Below are 14,838 nucleotides of genomic sequence, written 5' to 3' on the forward strand. Positions count from 1 at the left end.
GCCTTCGTCGCCGGCCGAAAGGACTTTGCACTCGCTGGATGTGGCTAGAGCGCTGAAGTTTTACGTGGACCGCACAAAGTGTTTTCGGAAGACGTCACAACTTTTTGTGAACTTTGGACCTGTCAATCAGGGGAAGGCTCTCTCAAAGGCCTCCATTTCCAGATGGCTCTCCGGCTGTATCATGTACTGTCATCGGTTGGCAAACCGACCGCTGCCTGGCCGTCCGAGAGCCCATTCCACCAGAGCGATCGCAGCTACCACAGCGTTCCTATCTGGTGTGCCCTTGCTGGACATCTGCAGGGCTGCTACGTGGAGGTCGACGCACACCTTCACGAAATTCTACTGAGTCGATCGGGATTCCAGGGAGGAGTCCAGGGTCGGCCAAGCAGTGCTGCGCAATCTGTTCGCCTAAGGTGAGCCTGGTAAGGAGGTAAGAATTGCTTAATGTTGAGTTTGATGTAATGCTTAATGTTGAGCCTTTGCCACCTCCCGTGGTTGTGCATGTGTGTACTGCTATGTATTCTTTATTCATGAGCATGTGAATCCATGCCAGACCCCATGCTGGAGAAGGAACAAGTTACTTACCTGTAACTGTTGTTCTCCAGCATGGGTCTGGCATGGATTCACATGCGAACCCTCCCGCCTACCCCTCTGCGGCTCTTCACTTGGTCATACTGCCACTTCACGTGCTACCAAATCTGAAGATGGCTGCCAGAGGCGGGGCTTAGGTAGAGGGCAGTCATTGGCTGTGGTCAGTATGACGCAGAGATCAGTGATTGGTTACTACTACGAAAGACAGATCAGAAACGAAACTGATACTGATTTTTTCTTTACCGAGGATTCCCAGCCTGACGACGGGGAATATTCATGAGCATGTGAATCCATGCCAGACCCATGCTGGAGAACAAGTTACAGGTAAGTAACTTGTTCCTTATTGAACATTTTATCAGGATGTTAAGCCGTTCCTATCTCACTTGTCTAAAAGCACCAATCCCTCTCTAACCCAGGTGCCCCTATTCCCCAGGTTAGTATATACCAGAACCGACGAGAACCTACTGTTTAGGTTCTGACTTCACTAGAAGGGAAGACCTGAAGGCCAATGCCTTATCTGTCTCAACTAGCTCAGGGACTTCCCAGACAGACCCCGTGCTATCAATGTTGTTAGTTGACTAAAAGGATTATAGGGTGCGCCTTTCAGACATGCTGCCCAGCTCAACCTTTTTCCTAGCACCCTCTGCCTCTCCCACTGCCCTCCCACCCCAACTCCACTCCAAACTCCACCCAACATGACTCCTGTCCCTGTCCCCCTTGAGATCTCTCACTCCTTACACTTGCCTCCATCCATTGATGTTACTTCCCCCTCCTTCCCTCTGCCCCTTCCCCCTCCTTCCCTCTGCTCCTTCCCCCTCCTTCCCTCTGCTCCTTCCCCCTCCTCCCGTCTACTCCTTCCCCCTCTTCCCCTCTGCTCCTTCCCCCTCCTCCCCTCTGCTGCTGCTCCCTTCCTCCTGCCCTGTGCTGCTGCTCCCTTCCTCCTCCTCTCGGCTGCTGCTCCCTTCCTCCTCCTCTCAGCTGCTGCTCCCCTCCTCCTCCTCCACTCGGCTGCTGCTCCCCTCCTCCTCCTCCACTCGGCTGCTGCTCCCCTCCTCCTCCTCCACTCGGCTGCTGCTCCCCTCCTCCTCCACTCGGCTGCTGCTCCCCTCCTCCTCCTCCTCCTCCTCCTCCTCCTCCTCCACTCGGCTGCTGCTCCCCTCCTCCTCCTCCTCCACTCGGCTGCTGCTCCCCTCCTCCTCCTCCTCCTCCTCCACTCGGCTGCTGTTCCCCTCCTCCTCCTCCACTCGGCTGCTGCTCCCCTCCTCCTCCTCCACTCGGCTGCTGCTCCCCTCCTCCTCCACTCGGCTGCTGCTCCCCTCCTTCCCCTCCTCCTCCACTCGGCTGTTGCTCCCCTCCTTCCCCTCCTCCTCCACTCGGCTGCTGCTCCCCTCCTTCCCCTCCTCCTCCACTCGGCTGCTGCTCCCCTGCTCCTCCCCTCGGCTGCTGCTCCCCTGCTCCTCCCCTCGGCTGCTGCTCCCCCCTTCTCCCCTCGGCTGCTGCTCCCCCCTCCTCCCCTCGTCCGCTGCTTCTCCCCCCTCCTCCCCTCGTCCGCTGCTTCTCCCCCCTCCTCCCCTCGTCCGCTGCTTCTCCCCCCTCCGCCCCTGGGCTGCTGCTTCTCCCCCCTCCGCCCCTGGGCTGCTGCTTCTCCCCCCTCCTCCCCTGGGCTGCTGCTTCTCCCCCCTCCTCCCCTGGGCTGCTGCTTCTCCCCCCTCCTCCCCTGGGCTGCTGCTTCTCCCCTTTCCTCCCCTGGGCTGCTGCTTCTCCCCTTTCCTCCCCTGGGCTGCTGCTTCTCCCCCCTCCTCCCCTGGGCTGCTGCTTCCTCCCTCCGCTCGGCTGCTGCTTCCCCCCTCCCGCCTTCCACTCGGATGCTGCTCCCCCCCCGCCTTCCACTCGGCTGCTGCTTCCCCCCCCGCCTTCCACTCGGCTGCTGCTTCCCCCCCCGCCTTCCACTCGGCTGCTGCTTCCCCCCCGCCTTCCACTCGGCTGCTGCTCCCCCCCCGCCTTCCACTCGGCTGCTGCTTCCCCCCCGCCTTCCACTCGGCTGCTGCTCCCCCCCCGCCTTCCACTCGGCTGCTGCTTCCCCCCCCGCCTTCCACTCGGCTGCTGCTTCCCCCCCCCGCCTTCCACTCGGCTGCTGCTTCCCCCTTCTCGACTCGGGTGCTGCTTCCCACTTCTCGACTCGGCTGCTGCTGCGCCCCTTCTCCACTCGGCTGCTGCTGCACCCCTCCTCCACTTGGCTGCTGCTCCCCCCCCTCCACTTCCTCCTCCAGCACTCTGCTGCGCCTTCCCCTTCCCCCTCCCCCACTCTGCGCTGTGCCCCCCCCCACTCTGCGCTGTGCCCCTCCCCCACTCTGCACCTTACCCCTCACCCTCCCTGCACCTTACCCCTCACCCTCCCTGCACCTACCCCCTGACCCCACTCTACACCTTCCCCCTTCCTCCACTCTGCGCTGTGCCCCTCCCCCACTCTGCGCTGTGCCCCTCCTCCACCTCCACTCTGCTCCTTGCCCCTCCTCACCCTTACGACACCCTCCTCACCCTTACAACGCTCTCCTCCCCTCTACTACCACCACTCCACCCCACCTCTAACTCCTTCTAACCACACTTTTTACGCACTAGCGAATGCATCACATTGTCCAGAAATAGCCTCCACGCTCCACTGCTTCTTCCTCCCTCCTTCTGGTCTCTTGCTCTTCCACCTTCTCCTCTGACCTCACCTTGATAACCCTTCACTTTTTGTTTCCTGCTGTTCTTTTTATTCCCTCTTCCTCCCTCCATTGGGTCCCTGACTCTGGTCATTCTGGTCCGGTCTTCCTCAACCAGGCCGTTTTGAATGAGGCAAAGTTTACAAGTAGCAGGTTAAGCTACTTCAATTCCTTTGCACGGACCCACCAGATTGGTAATAGCGGCGCAGATAGATGACTGTCCACGTGTGTGTTAAGGGTCCTGGGTCCTGGCAGCCTTAAGGTAAGACCAATGGTTGTAAGCGTTTGATTCCCTGGTGGTTTAGAGTAATGGTTAGCAGCTTTGAGTGTTTGCCACTATTATTTGGTAGCACTGTGTGGCTTCCCTGGTAGCTGCATAGGGCTAGTGCTGCTGCTTTCCTCTCTCCACTGATCCTTTTCTGCCATCAGCGAAGTGAGGAACACAGAAGGTTGGGCTCTCGTTTCAGGCCTCTCGACCTGCAAATAGCAGGTGGCGCTGGAGTGCTGCTTGCGCTCTCTCCCTGTTCTCACTCAGGTCTTGGTGGTTGCCTCTGAAAAAAGGAAGGCCCTGACAAGCATTTTGGTATGGAGGTATGGTGTGAGACAAAGTTGTACTGCTGAAAAACAAACTGGCACAAAGGTTGGGGGGAGGGGGCAGGAATTGGGACCCTCTCAACTTCCACTCTCCACCTCAGGGTTAGGACTTGCTCTGGATTTTGCCCTATTAGGACTCCCACCGATGGCTGATAGTGGTCCTGTTCCCCTCTTGACAATGCCCAGGGTAGTGGCTTTGTCACAACACTCAAAAAAAGTATATATTCCAGAGCATTTGATCTTCTTTTAAAGGATGGTATTCTTAGCTGTAGTAGATATCACGCTGCATAACCATTGTTAGAATTAATTAGTATGTTTATTTGCATGCTGATACATGCTCTTGAAAGAATGTCTGATCTTCTTCCTTCAGGCTGCCTAGCACTCCCTAAACTGAATCTGCAATTTCTTACCCTCCATGACTACCTATTGCGGAACTTCAACCTCTTCCGCCTGGAATCCACGTATGAGATTCGCCAGGATATCGAAGATGGGGTAAGCCGCATGAAACCCTGGTAAGTAGAGATTATTTCAGGATTGCTGCAGGTTTTCACGTGAGGGACTAACCAGACCTACAATACAGGCGCTCATATTTGGGACTGGGGGCATAACATTTCAATACTTTAGGTTTATGGCTGGAAGTTGTAATTAAAGTTAACCCCTTTCAACTGCTTTGAGGAACCCAAAAGACCATCTTTTTTTAGTGTTATGGCAGAATTGCATTATTGAGGTTCATTTTGCTAAAGAATTATGGGAGGGTAGTGGGAAGCAGAATGGAGAGTGGAGCCGAGAGTAGGGAGTAGCGAGTAGAGGGAACTGCGGGTAGAGGGAGCGTAGAGTAGGGAGTGAGCAGAAGTAGAGAGGAGGGACCAGAGAGAGAGAGTGAAGCGGAGAGTAGAGCAGGGAGCGAAGGGTAGGTAGGGAGTAGAGCATAGTAGAGTGTCTACCAGAGGGAAAGCGAGAGTTGGGACAGTCGATGTGCGACGTGTGATCTTCGGAGGGACAGAAGAGGAGAGGTGGGAGAGAGCTTATTCAGTGGGTTGTGGAAGGGAGAGGAAGAGAAGGAAATCAGGGACGGTAATATTAGCTCTTGGAAGAAGGAGACAGAGTGAGAACAAAGCAGTTGGAAGGGCACCATTTCCCACTGTGAGACCCAGACATCCTTGGGAGACCAGGATAAGTTCCACAAGGAAAAACCTTTGAGGGAGATGAGGCAGAGGCTTTTAGACACTCACTATAGTTAGTATCTTAGACTTACTGTTGCTAGTTAGACTTACTGTTAGGATTACTGATCTCTAGTTGCCTATACCAGGGATAGGGAAGTGTCACAGATGGCTCAAAGAACACTCCAACTCCCAGAGACAGTTCAAGGCTTTTTCTTGATTTCTTGGTCGTGCCGCTGGCGCCGTCCTTCACGCGCTCTTGTCTAGATGGAGCATTTCTACCCTAACCCATGCGTCCCTATTCCTCGGGTTAGTATATAGAGCATGTTGACCCCGGCGGTCTATTCTCTAAATTGCTGTTATTGAGTGCCTAATTTCTTTATCTGTCTAAGCTCCCTGCGGACATTATCAACTAAGACTGTACTATACGAATGTGGTTAATAATGAAGAGATTTAGGAAATGTACCTTTTAGACACTCTGCCTGCCCTGATGTTCCTCCCTTTGTCTCGGCCTGTTACTCTACCCTCGCTACTCTCCTGCATCCTACTCCCCCACCTTCTCTCCCTCTTCGCCCTATGTCTTCCTCGTCTTTCCCTCTGATGTGTCTCTCTCTCTCTCTCCAAATCTTTCTCCCCCTCTCTCCCTCTGTCTCCCTCTCCCACCTGCCTTCACCCTTTGATATTGAAACTCTCTCTACCACACTACTACTATGCCCCACCTTCTATTTAGTTACCCTCCTTTCACTCTCATGATCAATTTCTACTCACCCACAACACTCAGTCTAGCACTCAACCACCTTCCAAACACAGTACCACTTGGTCTCGCCAACCAATACCTCACTTTTCCTTAATTTGGCTGCAGTCCTTCCTCCTGCTGGTCTCTTGGTCTGCCACCTCTGACCTCACCCAAAACAGACCACAATTTCCTGTAACACCCTTATCCTCCTGATCCTTCTCCCATTGTATTAGTGGGCCTGATCAATCTGGTCCTGTCTTCAGTGCCACGGGATGTGTTGCAAGCACTGGAAGTTGCCAATAGCGGGTTGATCTGTGCCTTTTTTCGCAGTGCATGGCCTCTGTGCTGCATGAATGGCGGCCAGTGGTGTAGAGTTTTGCAGCTCATGTTAAGAGGGCTGCAGTCTGACAATCTCCAAGGTAAGCTGAAGTCTGCTGGGCGAACGCTGCTTTGTGTTAAGTCTTTGATGGAATAAGTGTGGCGTAGCTGTTCGGCTACAATGGGCATCAGTGCCTCTGCTGGGTTACAGTGTACGTAATGTCAAGTGGTAACGGAAGTTTTCATTTTCTTCCTTTGCTGGCTTTCTCTCTCGGCTGGTTTGTGGACCGATATGATTGGGGGGGGAGCTCATGGGAAGGATTTCTGTGGGTGATCTTTCCATACCGTTGCTGCATCAGTTCTGGTTCTAGAAAAGTACGAAAAATGTTTCTCAAGAGGCATGGGGTGATGCAAGTTGGTACCTCCATATATATATATAAACAGGTACTTGGGGAGGGGACATGAATTGGGTCCCTCTTAACTACCCCTGTGCTCCCCTTGAGTAGGACTGCTTCCAACCCTGAATGGCCTCCCACCTTAGGCTGAGAGGGGTTCCTATCCCCTTGTGTCAACGTCCGATTACTGAATTTGTCACAGATGTTTGGGCTAAGGAGGTGGAAAGCCCATGGGAGACGAGAGAAGGATGACCTTTAGTGTTTCCTGATATACCTGCATTCCAAAAATTGTCATCTTCGTGTGAACATTGTGTAAGAAAGACCCTTAAACTCTCTCTCGAGGCATTGGTATTCTGTAGACCATCTGTGATAGTTGTTAATTACTGGCAACTTCCTGAGTTCTGCCTCCCCATAGCCATAGAAAGCTATCTGGGCATGTAAATAGACATCCACATAGTTTCTGATGGATTTCCAAAATCAGCCCTGGCGAGAGGGTTCTGGGAGATGTAAGGGCACAGAAGTAGGAGTCTTACACAATAGTGGCATGCTGGTTGGCAAGGACTTTTATTCAAGTGAAAAAAGGAAAAAGAAACATCTTACTCTAGTTCTAAGAGGGGTTTCTGTGTATCAACAAAAGTACTACAGAGTTTGTCAGGATGTCCAAAATAAAAAAACACTGTCCTTTGTCAGAAACCTATTTGCTTCCCTTACACTTATAACTAATCTGAAGAAGCAGTGAGTCTCTTTGGTCCAGAAGAATGACTCCCTCCTTCTGGATAGCGGGTAAGAGTTCCAAAGTGAGATTGTACGCAGAGGGATGTGAGGAACCTGAGGTCGTCCTCGCTTCTTTTCCCGCTGTAGCCTCTTCCCTGTGGCCAGAGAGAGGCCATTGCTTTTGCACTCTGAACCTGGGGGTGGATATGCGAGGGAGGATCACCTGGGTGGAGGAGACTTGGGGAGTGAGTAGAGGACGTTCTTAGGTGAAACTGGTATCCCCCATTTCCTTTTCATGGTGAACCCTCTATCCCTCAAGCCTTTGTAGGCTATTGTCAGCCCTGTTCTTCCCGCCAAACCTCCCGCCAAAGAGATGCCAGTGTTAGGCAGAAACCTGTGCAGTTCCCTTAGGGACCACTGCAAAAGATTTAAGACTACAGGTGTTTGGCAGTAAACCCACTTGGTAGCAGTCTGTACCACACAGAAGCACTCGAGACCCGGTTACAGATGTAGAGTTAATGCAGCAGGAAGCAAAGCTAAGGAACGCTGATGGCCTGTAGCAGCCCATGAGAGGGAGACCGGTGTGACCGAGCAAAGCTGTCACAAGAATCCTGACGTGCAGTTGGAGCATCGCTGGAGATCAACGCCACAAAGAGCCGCTGGGAGAGGAAGCGAGGTCCCGCAAGGGAAGGCAAGAATCTCTGGCGGCAGAGACCTTGCAACGCCGTAAGCTCTGACCGGTGAGTGTGGGAAACACCGGGCTGGCAGGCGACTATGCGATGAACATTGTTTTGAATTACGAACAAACTGAAAGTTACTAGAAGTACTTTTTGATACCGAACAGAGCAATTACAAGTATTTTTGAATGCTGAATGAACTGAAAGTCTTTATGTACTTTTGTATGTCAAACAGTAAAAGCAAGTTTTGAGCATTCGTGAGTGGAGTGAAAGAAAGTGACGAAATTACCAACCACAAACTGTATTTTCTGAGACATAAGTATTGGTAAAGTCAAGAGAATACCAAGAAGGAGATGGTTTGAGAAACCAATTATTGGTCAAAGCCAACAGAGGTCAAGGAGCTGCATGTTATGAGGAAACCTGCATTGGCAAGAGCCCAAAGAATACATGAAAGCGTAACAAGTGCATATTGGCCAAGTAAGCCAGGGTATATTGTCAGAGTGTGACACTGGTGTATGAAATAAAGCCTCACTGTTAAATGGAAACAGTGGCACATTGTTGATGGAAAGCAGCCAAGAAAGGGGGTAACGGTTGCGTGACCTGTAATAGGTGGGCCATGTGGTCCGACAACTGCACCTAGACCGAGTGCCCCCCTGTATGGAGAAACTTCTGAAATTATCCATAAAGAAGCTTGTGTTTTACCACAACCTCTTATGTGATTTGGAAGTTAAGACATTGAACCTCCTATGTGAATTGGTGAAAAGAACCAATATAAAAAGAGCTGGGAAGAGTCCCAAGGAACTGTTATTTTTGAAAAGCTAGAAGATTTGAACACTTGGGGAAGGGAACCAGAGTGTCTTGTGAATTGTTTGAACTCTGGGAAGGAGAAGCTGATCACAAGCCAAGAGCTAGAAGAAGCTTTGAGCTTTATTTGGAACACTATTCATTTTGATGCCGATATCCCTACACATTGTATACAATTAGTTGGGAGGGCAAGTATAGGTTTTGGCCACAGACCGACATTTGATTTGGACTTCCTGACACAGATTAGCCTTAGTTTTCTTTAGGTAGGGAATGCTTGTTTTGGTTTTTATCTACATGTAAGCAAGCCATGGATAAAAGCCTCTGAAACAGAATGTATTTCTCTGAAGCCTTTCAAATATGAAACTACACACTGTGATAAAAGGAATGGTTTATTTACATTCAGCTTCTGCTGTGTTAATGCACATGGAGAAATAGGAAGCACTGTGCATATTTATTTTTCTAGCATTTTAGGATTGTATAATTAATAAGATGGAAAACTAAGTTGCAATTCAGAATTATTATTTTGTAACAAATTATGCTTCTTTTCCAGTGAAAGCAAACCATATTTCACAATTATATTTTTCAGAGTTCCTGTGCTGCGTGCATAATCATGCGGAGGCAGATCATTTTTACACTTATAATTTAATTTACACTCTAATTATAAAAACAGTGTGTAAAATAATGACTATGCACGGTCTAGTTTACATCCATTCAACCTCGCAGTCAATGGGCTACATTACTATAAGTGGTCAGTGTCAGCCGAGTCTTTGCTCAAGGGTGAGGGATTGTCACTCCACCCTACCCATTCTCCACATACCCCCTCTCTCGAGCCCTAATCTTCTATACCCCTCTGTTCAACCCTCCAGCCTCATGAACATTGCTCTCTGGAACGCCAGATCCCTCTGCAATAAAACCGCAGCAGTTTTAGACATGTTCTTTCGTCTCAACCTTCATTTCCTATGTCTAACTGAAACCTGGATCCCTCCTCACAACACCACTGTCCCTGCTTCCCTCTCCACCACTTCCTCCTCCTTTTCTCATATCTCGCGCCCTACTGGACGTGGCGGAGGTATTGGCCTCCTCTTCCATCCTAAATACCTTCCCTCTTCCTCCCCTCCATCTCTGCCGTCTTTCCCTTCCTTTGAATTCCTTTACAAATCCTTTTCCTCTCCTCACCCCATCTCCTTTCTAATCAGTTACCGTCCCACTGGCCCTCTTTCTTCCTTCTATGACGACCTCGATCATCTCCTTTCTCTCTTCTCTCCCTCTCCCTCTCCTCTTACTGTACTTGGCGACTTTAATCTTCACCTCCCTTCTCCCCCTCAATCCTCTCCCCTTTCATCCATCCTTGACTCCTACCTCCTTTCCCCTCTTCCTTCCTCTACCACTCACTCTTCTGGCTCTACTCTTGACCTTATCTTCAACTCTTTCTACCCCTCTTCCACTGTCTCCACACTTCCAATCTATCTCTCCGATCATGCTTTACTCCCCTTCTCACTTACTCCCCTCCCTAACCCTTCTTCTCCTAAGCTTTCCCCCTCCATCTTTTCACGACGCGACCTTCGCAATGTCGATCCCTCCCTTTTTCTCGACACTTGCTCTTCCTCTCTCCGCTCTCTCCAAGATTTCTCTTAACTATCGGCCATTGAAGCACTTTCTACTCTCTCCTCCTCTATCTCCTCCTCTCTTGATCTACTTCACCCCCTTTCCTTCTTCCGTCCAACCCGGAAACCCTCTCCACCTTGGTTCTCTCCTCAACTTCTCTCCATGCGGCGACTCCTCTGACGTCTTGAGAGACTCTGGCTCAAATCTCCTTCGCTTTCCAACCAAACCTCATATTTCTCTTACCACTCTCTTTATGACTCTTGCCTCTCCTCAGCTAAACGCTTCTACTACTCCAACCTTCTCCAATCCCAAGCCTCCCACACTCGCCGCATCTTCCAAACTCTCTCTCGTCTTCTCGCTCCTCCCACCCCTGATCCCTCAACCTCTTCCACCCTTTCTCCCTCTGACTTTGCAAACTTCTTCTCTATCAAGATCCTTGCCCTTCGGCAAAAAATATATTCCTCCTCTTATTCCCCCTCCTCCTTCTCCCTTCTCCCCCTCTACCTGCATGACTGACTTCTCCCCTGTCTCCCCTTCTGACGTTTCCATCCTCCTCTCCAAAGCCCACCCCTCGTCCGCGCCTACTGACCCTTTCCCTTCCTTCCTTATACCTAAGATCTACCCTCTTCTTATTCCTTACTTAACTTCTTTCTTCAACACCTGCCTTTCCTCTGCTATCTTCCCCTCTGCTTTCAAACATGCCACTATCATTCCTATTCTGAAGAAACCTTCTGCTGACCCCCTGCTCACCTCCAACTTCCGTCCTATCTCACTTCTCCCATCCTCTCTAAACTTCTTGAGTGCCTGGCCTACTCACAACTCTCAACCTTTGTCACTAATCTCTCTCTCCTTCCTTCCTATCAATCTGGCTTCCGTCCTAAACACTCCTGAAACTGCCCTCACTTACAACCTTAACTCCCTCCTCTCAGCACGACACTCGAAGCAATCCTCTGTCCTTATTCTTCTAGACCTCTCTGCTGCCTTCGACACTGTCAATCACCCCCTTCTTCTCAACACTCTTTCTTCCTTTGGATTCAAAGGCTCTGTTCTTAACTGGCTTTCCTCTAACCTCTCCTCCCTCTCTTTTACTGTTTCCTGGGGAGGCCGCTCCTCTCCTACCCAACCTCTGGCATACGGAGTACCCCAAGGTTCAGTACTTGGCCCTTTCCTTTTCTCACTCTATACCTCCCTCCTTGCCCCAGTTATCTCCTCATTTGCATTTCTCACCATTTCTACGCTGATGATACTCAACTCTTCCTCTCCTTCTCTTCCTTCTCTACTGACCTCCACCTTAAACTTTCCTCCTGCCTTACTGCAATAAAAAATTGGATGTCTTCTCGCTTCCTTTCCCTTAACACTGATAAAACTGAAGTAGTTTTCTTCCCCTCCAACTCTCTTCCCCCTCCCTCTCATCCTCCTTTCAGTCATTTTCCCCCTTCTAATCTCCCCATCTCTGACCACGCTCGCAACCTAGGTTTTCACTTTGACTCCTCTCTCACCTTTTCTCATCACATCTCTCTCACATCTTGTGCCTGTTGCTTCCATCTCTTTAATATTCGCAAAGTCCAACCCCCCTCACTTTCCATGCTACCAAACTCTTAATCTCCTCCCTTATCTTCTCTCGCCTCTTCTACTGCTCCTCCTTACTATTTGGACTACCTACTTCACATCTCGCCCCCCTTAAATCTATCTACCACTCTGCCTTCCGCACCCTCTGTCTCCTCTCCCCCGTGACCCCATCTCTGCTTCCCTTTCCTCCCTTGGCTGGCATCCCCAACTTAAATTTCAATTTTTCTGCCTAGTCTTTAAATCAATCCACGGTCTTGCTCCCCCTTATCTCTCCTCCCTCCTCCCTCCTCTCGTTCTACACTCCCCCCGCCCCCTTCGCTCTGCTGACCACTTCCTTCTCACTGTTCCTCCTTCCCCTTGTGCCACAACCCGATTCGGCTCCTTCCATCTCCTAGCCCCTCTACACTGGAACTCCTTACCTCTCTCACTCCGCTCTATCTCTACCTTTTCTACATTCCGAACATCCCTCAAATCTCTCCTTCTCTATTCCCCGCCATGAATTCCCTTCCCCCTTCCTGCTCCCCTCCCACCTTGCCTTTTCTCCTTGATCATCTCCCTCTCCCCCCTCCCCCTCCTCCTCTCCCCCTCTCCCTCTCACTTCTACTGCACTACTCTTCTTCTCCTATCCAGTCAATTGCTCTACTTATTGTTTTGTTGATGATTCTCTATTATAAATTGCTTCTACCGTTACTGTTATAAAGTTATTGTCATATGTATCCTGTTGTTAAAATGTGCAGCGCTTTGGTGTAAAGCGCTATATAAGCAAAAATAAATACAAATACAAAATTACAACAATCACGTGTTCTAGCCACTCAGATCTTCAAGACTACAATTAAAACATCCAAAACCTGACTCTCCAGGAAGTGCAAGGGCTGTTCAAAAACAAACAAATGAAAGTTACATTTGTAGAAACTAGGCGAAAACCTGTCCGTGTGATAATCCAGATAGGTATTTAACTTTATGTAGCGCTTCATACATGATTCGTCCCACATCTAGGCACTTTGATTATTATACCTCAGTCGATACTCAGTTAACCAACCTCAGAAGGATGTTAGTAAATAAGATAACTCAGCCGGCTGAACACTCGTTGCTGCGATCTGTGCGTGATCTGTAGGTCGCATGTTCGAATCCTGGCAAGGCCAACTCAGCCTTTTATCCTTTCGTGGTCGATAAAGGAGTACCGACTTCGGTTTGGTGATAATTGTGATAAATTTGTTCTATGTTGCCAAAAGCGCTATATAAATATCCATTTGACCATGAGTTGGATATCAAATTTAACATGGAGTCCTTGCGTCCCTACACTGTTGTATCATAGCAATAGCATACCATTCGGTAGTAATAGCTCCAGGAAATGAGGACTTTCATTAAACATCAAGTGACAATTCTGCTATCGAACCTCAAAACACACAGTATAATTCATGTTTGCTGTACTATGCAATTGGCTAGGTTTTTGTGTTTTCAACATTTACATATATACAAAAGAGATGAAATGGGCAGACCTTAGAGAAATAATAAAATGTGTATTCTGTCACAATGCGAAAAACTGCCGTACTGTAATCATTTCCATACAGTTTTTGCACACGTCGGCTGGATGTCGCATACATTTCACACTCTTGCAAAGGAGAAAAGTCATTTTTACTCTCTTAAAATCACATTTACTCTCAAAGTTAAAAAATAGGGAGTAACATACTCCCACCCCAAAATCATATCTGGAGCACTGCTCCATCCTGATGTTTAAGTTAATAAAACTTTTGTGAACCAAACTTGAACCTGTTGTCTGTGTTTGTCTCATAATGCCTTTGTTTGTCTCATGATGCCTTCACAGGGAATGTCGTCCTTCCCCAGGCCACACTCACGTTCAGAGGAAAACAGTGGACTTTTAAAAGTGGACAAAGTCTGGGTTGGCAAATAAAGGACAGCGAGGTTCAGCGCAAAAGACCTGTATTATAAGGAGTGGTGTGAAAAGAGCTGCAGGTGGATGTAGGTGGGGGGACTTGCCAAGTCTTCCACCACTTGAAACAGTGTAGGATTTTTTTTACAAACACTGCGCACACACACGAATTATAAGATAATTAATGTGTATTTAATTCCCAAGAAGGTAGCCTGACACGTGTTTCGAGCGACTTGCTCTTCTACTGAGGCTACAAGTTTGGGTACATGCAAAATAGGTCAGTACATACAATTAAAAGATAAAGTATGGTACATAGGAACGACCCAAGCAACGCAGCAAAAACCAAGTGGGAGGTCATCACACAAAAACAAGGTAATCATTAAAGGCAAGAATTGTCAACCACAATGTAGCAATTAAATACATGGTATCAAAATAATACATTTTCAGAACAAATTGCACCAATCCATATGGTAAGGTTGAATATAATACAATCAATGACGTGTCAGAATGAAAAAATTAATGGTGAAAAGGGTGGGGGTAGAGAAACGACAAAAAATGGCAAGAGAATGCGTTAGCGTAATTTATCAAGGTTGGCCATATAGTTAGTTGGTGTTTTTGCAAAAACTATATTGAATTACCTGTGAAATGGGGATTCCTGTGATTTGAACACTAAAGCAAGGGATTGAGAGAGAAACATTGGTTATGAAAATAAGTTTACCCGGTGGGAGGCCTAATAGCCGTGTGTAAAACTTGAAATTGCACTTACCAGAAGTTTGTGATAAGCGTGGAAGGCAAAAGAATCGTGGGCTCCACTGTAATTATAACGTGCAGTATATTAATGGTGACACTTCGAGTGAGCAATGAAATAAGCTACTGGGACAAGATTAGTTAAAGTGAAATTGGCTAGATGAAGATGCCTACATACCTTGATATGCAGCAAGTTTGTCTTTTTTAAAAAAAAGGACAGAAACCAAATATCTTGCGCCCTCAGCAAAATGTATTAATCAAGTTGATAAATCAGTAGTTTCAATTAAGTGCCCTCAACAAGTGTTTCACTGTCTCAGCTTGATAGACAGATC

General features: G+C 48.8%; 1 protein-coding gene across 1 annotated transcript in view; it reads left to right on the forward strand.

Annotated features, from left to right (window-relative positions):
- AQR (aquarius intron-binding spliceosomal factor) overlaps positions 1-14,838 on the forward strand; it is an 877,350-nt gene that overhangs the window by 248,765 nt on the left and 613,747 nt on the right. The window contains exon 16 of the mRNA XM_069638728.1: positions 4,261-4,402. Coding sequence (XP_069494829.1) covers positions 4,261-4,402 — 142 coding nt within the window. The remainder of the gene's footprint in view (positions 1-4,260; positions 4,403-14,838) is intronic.

Source organism: Ambystoma mexicanum, chromosome 14 (genome assembly GCF_040938575.1).
Source record: "Ambystoma mexicanum isolate Mex_15411 chromosome 14, UKY_AmexF1_1, whole genome shotgun sequence".
In the NCBI taxonomy this organism is placed as follows: Eukaryota; Metazoa; Chordata; class Amphibia; order Caudata; family Ambystomatidae; genus Ambystoma; species Ambystoma mexicanum.